Source organism: Gadus chalcogrammus, chromosome 18, assembly GCF_026213295.1.
Source record: "Gadus chalcogrammus isolate NIFS_2021 chromosome 18, NIFS_Gcha_1.0, whole genome shotgun sequence".
Classification (NCBI taxonomy): Eukaryota; Metazoa; Chordata; class Actinopteri; order Gadiformes; family Gadidae; genus Gadus; species Gadus chalcogrammus.
The window spans coordinates 8,341,083-8,354,601 of record NC_079429.1 but is presented as its reverse complement, the minus strand read 5'-3'; the positions used below and the strand labels follow the sequence as shown (position 1 = coordinate 8,354,601).

General features: G+C 48.5%; 1 protein-coding gene across 2 annotated transcripts in view; it reads right to left on the bottom strand.

Annotated features, from left to right (window-relative positions):
• adkb (adenosine kinase b) overlaps positions 1-13,483 on the bottom strand; it is a 92,688-nt gene extending 79,205 nt beyond the window's left edge. The window contains exons 1-3 of one of the 2 annotated variants that reach the window (XM_056576478.1): positions 13,336-13,483; positions 11,020-11,094; positions 10,836-10,889 (exon numbers count right to left, since the gene is read on the bottom strand). In XM_056576478.1, coding sequence (XP_056432453.1) covers positions 10,836-10,889; positions 11,020-11,094; positions 13,336-13,346 — 140 coding nt within the window. In that variant the 5' untranslated portion in view covers positions 13,347-13,483. Of the gene's footprint in view, positions 1-10,835; positions 10,890-11,019; positions 11,095-12,506; positions 12,662-13,335 lie in introns of those variants that run through there. The other variant, XM_056576477.1, reaches the window with a different exon arrangement.
• Between the last annotated feature and the right edge of the window lie 36 nt (positions 13,484-13,519).

The following is a 13,519-nucleotide window of genomic DNA, read 5'->3' as shown; positions in this document are numbered from 1 at the left end:
TTTAAAAAGAGGCCTAAATGTCAGCTTGATAAAAGTGAAAAGAAAAAACTGGGAACATTTCGCCACATGGTTGCAGTTAACCCATATTAAAGCAAGATGAATAGCCAGTGAATTTCAACGGTCCCCTCAAATGTCACTCACTAAAAAGGTAACGGCACTGTAATCATTTTGACGGCATGGGAAACTTTTCATCTTCCATTTCATAGCAAGCGCTTTGGAATGACTTCCTGACTACAGTTGAGAGATTAAGAACCAATAGCGAGAACAGTTTATTTTGGAGATGGGGGTGGGGGGGGGGAGAGGGACCCATCTAAATAAACAGCGACTACAACCAAACGGACCTAGGCTAAACAACACGAGCGCGGGGTTTCCAAACGACGCCGATGGGTGGAATTCGGTACAATAACCGTACCTGTCCCCACAATGTATGCATCTCTCCTCCGAGCACCATCACACACCTTGGCGGCCACAAGCGCCCCGTGAGTCGGGTTAATGCGACGGAGCCGACGCCACGGGAGCGTTTTTCTTGGCGGGCGGGAAGTGGCGTTGAGGGGGGGGGGGGGTTGGGGGGGGAACATGAATAATGCGAATTCTAGTGCACGGCTCACACAGGCAGGCTCCCGGAGGTGCAGCTAGCGTCGACGCGAAGGGCTGAGGAAATTGACCCTCTGCTCGTCAAGTTGATGTGCCGTATTAAGGAGGTCGGCGGCGTCCCCCCCCCACCCACCCCCCCCGAAAGCACCACCATCGCCGTCGCCGCCCTGCACTGTAAATTGAAAAACTGTCCGTTTTCAAAAGTGTGTTTACACCGGGGAGTAATTCCGATGACATGGTAAACGGGTCGAGAAGGCGTGGCGGTTTCATGTGTGGTTCGCCTCAAATGAAAAAATATATAAAAGTGACAGGTGTAATCTCCAGGGGTGTTGATTACCTCAGGCTCTGGGTACACACGCTGCCATTTCCTGAGGCTTTATATTGAGAACTAACATGCAAGTTCCTTATATGCTTTATAAGCAGACCTAACATATCGGCATTTCCTTAGGCTTTAAAAAGGGGACTTAACTTGTAGGCAGTTGTGTGAAGGGGCAAGAAAACGTATGCAAGGCCATGGTGAGGATTTTATTAACAGGGTGGGTGTGTGTGCGTGTGTGCGTGTGCGTGTGTGTGTGTGTGTGTGTGTGTGTGTGTTTCATTCGAATGCAAAGTACTTAGGGCTTGAGCATGTGTCGACTTTTTGAGTGTGGAAAAAAAAAGTAACTAATAAAAATAAAAAATAAAAAGTGAGTCTTCTTTGTCTTCAAAAGCATGTCTTCATATTGCGTCTCAGGGCGGGAAAGGCCTGAGTGTTCCTAATAAAAACGGAGCAAAAAAAATACCCTTTCCAGGCAAGTGGAAAATATTCTAACTGCGAAAACGAAAAAAAGACTCTTGCCGAGACACCTGTTATGACTCATTGACAAAGAAAGAATTTGAGCACGGCGGGTGTTTATAACACGAAGCCAGCCAAGGGGCTCCAGACTCCTTTCCCCCCCCCCTTCTCTCCCTCTCTAACCGCCCCCCATCCTAGCCTCCCTCTCCCTCCCCCTCTCTTTCTCTCCATCACTCCCCCCTTCCCAGCCTCCCTCTCTCTCTCTCTCTCCCCCTCTCCCTCTCCCCAGCCTCCCCCTCTCTCTCAAAGTATTTGCTCCACCTTTCATTGCAGACAGCGTGAGGCCCTGCTCCGGGGTCCGCCTCGAAAATCCCATCCGAAAAGGAGCAGCTGCCCGGAGACCTTTACGCCCTCCAACATCATGTGATCCCTAGCGGTGACACCGACAACAGCCCCCCCACCCGGCCTCCACCCACACCACCACCCTCCACCACCACCACCCCCTGGCCATTTAGGGAGAGAAAATCCTTCTTCGTCTAGTGCTGCAGTCTGAGCCCTCTCTGTGTGACAAAGAGGGACGGAGAGGGAGACTGAGGGAGGAGGGGGCCGCTGCCGAAAGAGCAAGGAGTGAGGAGTGAAAAAAAGAAAAAAGAAAAGGGAGAAGAAGGAAAAAAATAAGAAGAATGTTTTGAACAAAATGTCCTTAGCGGTAACCCATGCTTCTGCTGCTGAATGGCTCGGACGTTTCGCCCCACACACACACACACACACACACACACACACACACACACACACACACACACACACACACACACACACACACACACACACACACACACACACACACACACACACACACACACACACCAATTTCGACTATGCCCTCCATCCCACCGATGTGTATACAGGCATCGCTTACGTAAACCCCCCAAAAAGCGTTCCTAGAAAACGTTGCCCTTCCTCTTGGTTCGTCACCCTTGACCTCGTTGCGACATTTTTAGGAAATGGGTAGGACATTTATTTAACACACACCCTTTTTGATGAGGGACTAATTGACCCTCGTTTGCGCTGGTGCAGTCAAATCAAAAATATTTAACGGGCAGATTTATGGGGCATGTGTTCCACAGACGGGTCCCCTCAGCCCGGGTCTGGAACCAAGTGAACCGGGGCCAGGCTCCCAGCCAGCAAGGGGAACAGGTCAGGAACAACTTGTTGTTTATGTTCCCGAGACGAGAACCCCCACCGCCGTCGCCCCACGGCGGGGAAATATGAGAGCCTCCCGAAAGAACTGCCAGTGTTTTTTCTCTTCCCACCCCTCCGAATGACTCATGAGTTTCTCTTTTAACCCCCACACACACACACACACACACACACACACACACACACACACACACACACACACACACACACACACACACCACACACACACCGACCAACCTTCCACCCCAAAAAAAAAGAAAACCTTGCAGCCTAGATTATTTACACAAGACTGATAATTCAACATTTGCTCCTCTAAGCCTGCCGCGCAGAGGGCAAGGAGAGCCCGGTTCAACCCATCGCTCTTCCTCCATTTGCCTTTGATGTTAGCCCATCTCAATAAGACCGGATGAGTGCACCCAAATCCCCATCGAGCGATTCCGCGCGAGGAACAAGACTCTGTTAATCAATGGCTAGATTGGATCGGGCTCCCCGGGAGCTCCCGGGGCCCCCGGAAAAGTCCTCCCGGGTTCTGTGAGTGTGCCGCGCCGCGGGGTAATTCATCGCTAATGATCGGCGTGGCACCCGGGCGTCCTTGTCTAATTGCCTCATTCACGTTTCTTTTTTTTTTTTTTTTAAACCTGCGTACAAATCACAGGGACAGCAAGGGAAACACGATCAAAAGGGGGGGGGGCCCTTTCGCTAACCGGGGCCCGGCGGAAGTGCAGTGGGTGCACCGGGACTCCTCTGCCGCCTTCCTGAGGGGAGGAGGAAGGGGTGGTGGTGGTGGTGGAGGAAGAACAGTAAATTAACTCTGCTCCAGCTACAGAAGGCAGGTACATCTGAGCAGCCAGATCCATCTTCCAACTCTCTTTTCCCTCTCCATCACACACACACACACACACACACACACACACACACACACACACACACACACACACACACACACACACACACACAGTTAAAAGGCTTCAGTAATCCCAGTTTCAACAGAGGCATCTGGAGTGGAGACAGGTTCTCGAATGATTAGATCCCCAAATCTGTGTGTGCATTCCACACGCCTCGCTATTCGGCAGGCGGCAGTACCCCAACACCACAATAATTATTTCCATAGGTCAGGTTGAAAGATAGATGGATAAGAAAGTACATTAATGAATGCATTGCCGTTGTCGTTGTTGTTGTTATTGTTTTTCGCAAGAAAAATAAGAAATCAACAGCTAGGGGGTGATCTGACGGAGACGGAAAGGGTGAGGAATAACCACAGCCACCCCCCCCCCCTACTCTGCTCCCCCCTCCCTCCCCAATTAAACTGTTTGTCAGCCCCTTCAGAGGGGGTTAGCTGGTTTATCCATTTGAAATCAATGTGCCCTGTGTGAAGGCCCTGCCACGAGGTCCTTCGTTATTCTCGTCGGCGGGCCGTCGCCGGGGCTTCCCAAGGTTGAGCCGTATCTTTTCTTATTCTCAAAATCAATAATTATCTTCTCCCGCGCTCCCACTTACAAACAACCACCCCCACCTCCCCCCCTCCAGTCCTGCCGTCCAGCCCTCCTTCTACACAAACACCCTCCCACGGCCAAAAATGTAATGTTCGTTCTCATCCGATAACTGCGAGGAGTTGTCCTCTGTCGGACCCCCACGTGAAATCAATAACCTATAACGATAAATAAGCCCCCCCCCCCCCCATAAAAAAAAAGGGACGGTGCATGAAGCGAGGACTCGATCGCTTCCCGCCTACCGACACGATGTCCTACAGAGCCGCTCGGATTAGACGCGACAAAGACACGACGGCGTAATCGGCCAGGTATCTCAAAAACACTCGACAAACAAAAAGAACAAAACTGTCAGATCCACGGCTGACAAAATCCCCAAATCCCCCATTAATCGCCCGGCAGAATAGACTCGACGCGCCAGACGTGGCAAGCTCTCTCTGCTCTGCAGGCTGGCTGCACAATTAGAGAGTGCTCAATTACACGGTTATAATGGCTGAATAATGCCGTTTGAATTTGGAGACAACAAATGTGCATGGCTTTAATAGTGGCCGCTGCCAGCACGACGTCCTTTATTAAGGCCGAGCTAAAGGACGTACTAGGTTGTGCGTTTCGGTTGTTTGCATGCTCTTGTTGTTGTTGTTGTTGTTGTTGTTGGGGAGGTTTGGGGCTGGGGAGTTCACATTATGAGAAGATGAAAGAGCGAGAGAGGCAGAGAGAAGGAGCACAGTCAGGGTCACTAGGGGTCGGCCGGTGGATGGTGAGTGTGTGTGTGTAGGTCTGTGTTCTGGTGTGCGTCTATTCTGGTGTGTGTGCGAGTGTGTGTGTGTGTGTGTAATCCGGTGAGCATGTTTGTTCTTGTGTGTGAGTCTGTGTGTGGTGTGGTGTTCGTGTGTGCGTGTTGTATATGCATGTATGTCTTCCGGAGCGCGCGTGCGCGCGTGCGTGTGTGTGTGTGGTGCTCATGTGTTCTCTTGAGGATTGAGATTTCGAAGTCCTGAGCACAAAGCCTTTGAGACATCCCCCCCCCCCCCCCCTTTGTAAGAGAGGCTGATACCAGCAAGGAGGAGGGGAGTGAGGCGATGGGCGGTGGGGTGCTGGTGCTGGTGGTGGGGGGGGGGGGGGGGGGGGTAGGATCACGGCGACTCAGTGCTCCGTGTGAATAATTCCACCAGCACCCCCTGCTGTGCCGACCATATGGGCCACTGTGAAGTTTAAACACGGAGAGGGGAGAGTGAGGGAAGAGAGTGAGAGAGGAGAGTGTTGCAGTAGGCTACTGCTGCTGCTGCTGCTGCTGCACAAGGCAGGGCAACCATTCCTACAATACAACACCCCCCCCCCCCCCCCTCCACATGCGCCGCTCTGTGGACACATGATCACCGGAGAGAACACACAGAAATCAACCTACGTGCACGGGGGATGCCATCATCGGCTCTATCCTGTGTGGTGGCAGGGGGGGTGCGGGGGGGGGGGGGCAGCTTGATGGTGACGGTGGGGGGTGGTGGTTCAAAGATGACTAAAAATAGCCCGAGGCATGCTTTCCTGAACATGCTGTATGTTCTGGATAAGACACCCACATTTTAATTAGAAAACACTGCTTTAGAAAGGGAGGGTTGAAGGGGGGGGGGGGGGGAGAAAGGAAAGAAAGAAAATACACCCACATGCACAGAGACAACGACTGTGTATGCCTTCACCTCCTTTGACTGGATGATGAAGTCCCCTCCTGGCGCCACCTGCTGGCCTGCGCCAGCGCGGCGGAGGGAGGCATTGCCAGCCTCAGTGCCAGCCTAATTGTGATTGCATCAGCCAGCCGTCTCTCATCGTGATGCAGAACGGTGCTTTAAATACAGAGTGGCAGCTGTGCATACATTGGGCATTAACAATACGCGTATATATACACAGACACACACACACACACACACACACACACACACATGTTGCCTATTCAAAAGAAATACTAATGTCAAATGGCGGAAGACTACTATACTACTGATCGTATGCACTGGGGTTGCTTGGATCATTTTCAAATAATTACATACATTGTCAAAACACTACACACTATGTTCACCATTTAGCAGTGCCCTTTTACTCATCGGCTGTATGCAAATGCTGGGGTGTCGTGCATGTGAACGATCAGCGACAGGCAGACGAGGAGCTGCGGCAGAGCCAGGTTTGGTGGAGACCCATTAGGCTCTCTGGGCAATCTCTGCTCTCCCATCTCCGGGGCCGAGGTCACGCGATGGATGTGGGCCCGTGACCTTTGCCCTTCTAACGGCAGGGAAGCAGGTCGCTCCGACACCAGTGGGGCCCGCAGGGGGGGGGGGGGGGGGGGGGGGGGTTTAAGTACCGTAGGTACCACCTCTGCAACACACACCCAGAGGTGGGCGAGAGTGTATCTGTGCGTGTACTGGAGAGAGGACAAGGGGTGTGTGGCGGGTGACACTAATGTGTCTACACACACTCAGTCGAGCATGAGTGCACCCAGTGATGTGGCATGATGGCAAACGCATGCAGCCCTGCATGGTGTTGCGCACACGCACACACACACACACACACACACACACAGATCTTGGATCCCGGGACGACACCATCGGGGGTTTGGTAGCACTCACTATCTGCTTCGTTATACTAAATAAATAAAATAAAAACAGGCAGGGGGGGATAGAGAGTCAAGTGTGTTTACAGAGTGGAATCCATCACACACACACACACACACACACACACACACACACACACACACACACACACACACACACACACACACACACACACACACACACACACACACACACACACACACACACACACACACACACACACACACTAGCAGTGTTTAGCATGGAATCTGGAAGAGGGCCCTTGATGTTTTCCTCCCTGGTAAGCAGGGCGAGGTGCGGGCGTGCGAGGTGTACATAAGACAGCGGGGCGTGCGAGCGTCGACAGATCACTGATCTCCCGTGTCGTTGGGTCTCTCTCTCTCTCTCTCTCTCTCTCTCTCTCTCTCTCTCTCTCTCTCTCTCTCTCTCTCTCTCTCTCTCTCTCTCTCTCTCTCTCTCTCTCTCTCTCTCTCTCTCTCTCTCTCTCTCTCTCTCTCCTGAATAATTCATGTGGCAGCAGGTCACGCGGCATAATGAGGAGTTTACTCTCTCGTTCTGGATGTGATTGGGACTCTGCTAATCTGCATTTAGCAAAGAGATGGGCGAGAGAGGGGGCGAGAGAGAGCAAGGCAACGAGGGGGCGGAAGAGGGAGGGAGGAAAGGGGTGAGGGAGGGGGGAGAGGTGGAGCTGGGGTGGAGATAGCACTGATGAACCTAATTGCTGTGAACAAACAACCCTCTGAAAAGAGCCACGCCATCATTTCTCGATAAGACAGTAAACAATTCATTATCATAGAACAAGCATATTCATAAAGCAAATGTTTGAACCAATAGGACTGATATGGGTTTTTTCTTCTGCTTCGACCTGCCTGGAAGGTTGCTGTGACTTGGCAATACGCTCGGGTGGTGACTTGCTCATCTGTCACTCCAATCATCGTCAAGCGTCATAATATACGGTAAGCTCAAGAGGATTTTAGTGGACGATATATTTTGCAATGTGGTGTGGCTCTGAACAGCCATAATGCGGGTTCCTTATCGAATTAAATCTCACAGTAGTATAAGCCGACATAAAAATGTCCCACAGAAATAATATGTTTATAAATACATTGACATCTTGCTCCCCCCCATGGCAGATTATGATAAAAACAGACTATTGTTGCCCCCTGCTGGACAAGTTGGAAATCTACCCAATGCAGCCATTCATCTAAATACACTCAAATATCACGTTCTGCATTTAGCTTCTTTTATATGTAGGTTTAGTGAGGTCAAGTGTGGTTTAATAAAATGAGTTCCACTTATGAGCACTCACCATGCCAATTATTAACATCAAACCACAAAATGATTAATACATTAGATGTAGACCTCAGGGCCCCATGCAGCAGCATTTGGCTGCCAAAATATGAACATTATTTTAATACTTTTTAAATCTGAGCATAATGTCCATACGCAATTTATAGCCCCTATTTCCAAAATGACCCAGCCATATCATCAATGCATAATTAACGTATCATTTTTTTATTGATCGTCTAATTTATTCATAGCAGATTCCCTGATCTTAACACGACTAGAGGAAATGAACAGAGGCTTGGCACAAAATGGTTGACCGTGGCCCAAATCTGGTTGCCTGGGGCAACAGTTACCAGTCGAGCCTGAAATAAGAAACCGATATTAACATCAACCACCAGCGTGCACAGTGCACAGACAAACACAAACCATGGGATGGCAGCACTGAAGAAACAAAGAGACAAAAAAAGAAAAAAGAAAACGAAATCCATCACAATTCAAACGATAACCATCTGCCTCCTCTCTAACAGCCTCCGCTGAACCCAGGGCCGATCACAGCGCATTCCAAAACACGGGAACGCTTTGTCACCGGCTCGGGTTGTAAAGCCGTAAATGGTGCACCGGTGCGTTTCCTTCTGTGCCCCCGTAAACCTGCATGCCCCTCCCTGTCGACGTGTGAATACATCATTAACCTCCATAGAGACGCCACAGCTAGGCAACGGTTGCCAAGGAAGAAACAAAACTGCAGACTCTGCGGTTTTGCGACGCATCCGGCCTTCCAGCCTGTGGCCCGGTCAGCAGGGAGTCAAAGGGGGGGGGGTGGGGGGGGGGGGGGACAAACATGGGGAAGGAAACCACATTCACCCCTTGCTCGTCAATAACATATCAGTATCGTGTCTGAAATCATTGCAGGTCACTTTGGATAAAAGCAAATCGTAAAAAAGGACTAAGATAGTCATTGTTTAATAAAAGACAATTGTCACTTCCTCGTAGAAACAGCCGGACTGACAGGGAACTGCGAGGTCTGGCCTTCTCACTGTCGTGCTAGACAGCTCCTCAGCCAGACAGGATTATATTGGACTCAGTGGACGACTGCATAATTGAATTCAGACATGGCCACAGATCAGTGCGTTCGGTGATGGCCTGTCCGGGCGTGAGGACGGATGGGGATTAAATAAAGAAATAACGACACGGCGTTGGTACACTGGGCAGAGTGAAAAGCGAAGCACTCGTCATTGACCGGACCTCTGTCACCTCTGTCGTCTTCGCTTTGATGTTATTTGTCACACATTTCTGTTAGTCTCTGCTCTGGGTTTTTTCCCCCCTTCGGTCAATGGATCAAGCCGAGCTGACACAAGGCCTTGGCTGATGTTTGGCAAAGTGTGCGCAGGTGTTACCATGGCTGCATCGATTGGGGAATACCAATCCGTGGGAGGACTGAAACGGCCGCCGCTTTGCACACCTCCACGTCCTGTTCAAATGATACTTCACTTTTGGGCTCCCAGCCATTTTAATTAAGTTTTGCCATTTCCTGTTTTGGTTTTATTGTGTCTGTATGAATTTCATGGGAAATCCTAAACATTTAAATACACACAAAATAAAACGAGTACATTTTTCATTTTAATCACACAACCATCCAGGAGTATTTTTTTAAGTAGCTGCTGCCGCAGTAGTGCTGAGGGTCCATGTGACCTATACACATTATACGCTTGTGTTGCATGCCGGTACCATGGAGGGGACATTGAAACACACAGCGTTGGGCTTGAGGCAGCAAAGCCCTGTGGTTAATCCAACCAGGTCCCTGCGTGTGGTGGGACCGCTGCCGTCTGTGGCGCCAGTGATAACACTGCATGCCTTTGTGCCCACAGAGAACAACACAGCTGATTCGATGTCATGGGTCTCCCTTTGTCAGGTAACAAGGCCTCCGGCGTTGGGGCTGACCTGGCCTTTGTGATCTTAGAACCGCCCGTCGGTGGTTCGTTTTCAAATCATGGACACACCGGAGGAAAAAAGGTTTCCATCGGAATGACTGGACCACCAATGGTTTTTAGAATATTTTTACCAAGGCCCTTTGCCCTAAACTAAGGATGCATTTATATTATAATTCAGTCTCCCCATTAACCAACTTTTTTTCTCAAATAAGAAATAACAGAAATGGTGTTGCCTAACCCTAACCCTAGATGGTTAATTTAGCCCTAGCCCATCCCTAACCCCTAACCCCTAACCCTAACCCTAACCCCTAACCCTAATCTTGCTGTAGCTAAAAATAAGACACCCTCTGGAACACAACATTCCATTTCTTTGTTGATAAAGCTCCTTTTAAATGCAAGTCCTAATCACAGACACTTACTCTTACTATGCTCTTGTTACCATCTTACACAACACTTTTATTCAATCCTCTTCACATGAATAATATAACTTGTCCACCACTGGGTTTAGTTTTAATAGATTTCTGAAAATTAAAAAATAAAACAAATGACAAACAACCTCCCTGAATAAAATAAACATAAATTAGAATTAACATAGTTTCAAGTCAGTTTCATGGCGGGCAGCTGTTAAAGATAAAAGTAGATGCTTTTGACCGATATCCTGTTCGGCAGCAACAAGGGAAATATGTGGGCTGTATATGTTTTGAGAATCTATTACAGGGTCCCGCCCATCCAGAACTGCCCATCTGCTGCTACGGCAGGCAGATATATAGCGGCGCTATTTTGAGTACTGCTTACCATGTCAAGTTTCTAACAGGGATCACTAGACCCCTTTTAGGGTCTGACACAATTAGAACTCTACTACACAACCCTTGAAGCCACACCAAAAGTGCAGGAGCATGCAGCACGTGGCCCGCTCAGAGGACTGGTTTGTGACGTTTGTGTTGATGCACTACTGTCGTCCGTTACTTACAAGGCTTTGTGGTTGTCCTCGGCCAGGATCTGGTCGTTGGGCTTCAGGCCGTACCTTTGAAAGGAAGCAAAAGATAACAGCGTTTCTGTGAAACATTCTGTGCAATGCTACTATTCTGAGCAGCGGGGGTCGACGCTGTGGGTGTAAAGGCGAAACAGCTGTGCTCGGTGCTGCTTCCACTTACTTGTCAAGGAAGTCCTTGTCCACCACAGCCGAAATGTCCAGCAGGGGATTGCCCATCCCAAACAGCGCATTTTCACTGTAAGGAGACAATGGTACATTTGTGGCACGTGATTTTACTTTCAGAAACTCCAAACTCCCACTGATGGAACAGTGGGAAGAGGCCAGCCTACACTTTGTATATGTGAAAGAACACTCTATTCAGTTGCACGCTTCTGCCGTTGGCTCAGAAGTGCATTCAAACACTTTTACAATAGTTGTCCTTAATGGGTCACATTAGGCAGCAGTCCAGTTCAGAATATACAGACAGCTCATTAGGAAACCTAATCATTTAGCAAAGATAATGAGAGCCACTTTGCTAGAACCATCTTGTAGTTAATAGTCCTCTCCCGGGACAAGACATCTTTGGTCAGTGTCTCCAGCACTGTGGGAATTAGTTATTTAGGCTATTTTGACTCGAGGGGGAAATGCCAGGTTAAGCATTTAGATAGCAATTTACTACCAAGAATTAATGAAAGTTCTAGTTGTCAGACACATTTTATTAACCATGAAAAACGTACCCTGGGTTTTTAAGCCTTTTCATTCAAAGTAGTTGGCCTAACATGAGCCGGCCATTCCCACACTGATGACAAATGGAATAAGGCGCCACATAAACCAGCTAATGACGGCTCAGCTACCTGAATTATTCACTCATAATCTGCAGCAGTGCACCACAGGAGACATTAAACCCAGACTACTGTAGAGTCAGAGAGAAGTATGCATTGAGCCTTAACAGGCAATGATGAAGGTATCCACGGCTACAGTAGCAAGGGTTGAAAGCCTGCTGTTGGATAATGTATTACACTTTCGTTTAAGGGATTATGGAGTAAACTGAAGTTGAATAATAATAATAACCAAGAATATTAGTCTCCCTTTGATAATATAACAAGGAGATTATGTAAATGTTAGGCTTGACTTCCTGCTAAAGATGACTGTGAGCAACAGCAGGCACAGCACTAGGCAGTAGGAGTACTGTAGAGGTTGCCTGCACAGGAACATGTGCATCTCACCTGTCAAGCTTGCTTTTGGCCACAGCCTTCATCACATATCATTAAATCATCAGGAAGTATAGAGCCAGGGAGGTGCAATACATTCTGTATATAATCTACACCAATAATAATGTTTCATGTAACTTTTAACAAGACGATGGTCAGAGTCCGAACTGGACAACCCTTTAAAAGTAAGGTTTAACGTTCATAGGCAGACTTGAAAGTGTAAGGAACATCATTTGCAGTGTTTTCCTTGAATTTAGGGATACTCAAAAGGTCTACAGAAGCTCTCGACTGCTGTATTGCGTCACACGCTTGCAAACGACTGATGTCCAGCCTCTTTACAGATTATACTACTATGATCATGATCCTAGATTCGATTATGAAGAGCAATACACTTAATTGTGATATTATCACTGATAATTTAATATCTGATCGTATTTTATAATATTCGTGATCTTACCTTGCAGTTGGCATCCTGTCAAACTGTCAAAAATAGGGAGAACTAAAGGATATGGATAATGATCAAGAGACTGGCGATCTGAGACAAACCAACGTGGTTCCCAACTAAATTCCAGTACGGAGCAGTCCTGTCTGTAGTCGCCCTTGATTGGTCAGAGTAGGCAGTGGGCGGTGTCGAGTGCATGTGGTTGGCTACACAAGTCCAGCTATGAGGGCTCTTTAAAGAGCACGTCCATTCATTCAAAATTATTCACTTCCCGAACTCATAACAGGTGACGGATCGCTCATTTTGCAAGTTCTGCCCACATTCGGAACAATCGCAAAAGCACAAATCGAGAAGTTGTCAGGACTTTGGTGGATGACATTTGCAAACCTATATTAGCCTATCGCCTTCATGATGTCGAAACCAGTTCTTTCCAAGCATTGCAACTCAATGTGACATGGACTGCATTTCTAAATCCGCTATGTAGGCCTATATTTTTTTTTCTAGATATGTATTAATTGTTTACACAAGCACACACAAACACCAGATCGGAGATATCCACCCTAAGGTTTCGTCGCTACCAACAAGACAACACCGGAGACTCGCTATGCAGATGTTCAGCACAGTGGTGCAGATGTTTCCCAGCGGTTGCAAATTGACTATAAATCGGATCCATGACTAACGTTGGACACACAGCTAGTTGTTGCACCCCATCATCTACCGCTAGCAGTGCTGTTAGCCTCCACAACTAGCTAGGCTAGCTCATTTAGCTCCATTGCCTGTGATTTAGTGAATCTGTATAAGCAAAAGATAAAATACAGATTTCAGTTCATTCGGCGTTTTTTACCTTAGTGCCATACTCCTGACGTTTGAAATGTTGGGGTGTTCACCGAATGGGTATAGGTTTCACCCGACGTGTTTAGGCGCGACCGTGGGGTTGTTGGGACTACCGGGTGAGGGATGGTCGGTCCGCGTCTCTCGGGCTCATCGTGAGCACACTGCTAATTGGCAATCAGATAGTGGACTTTGTT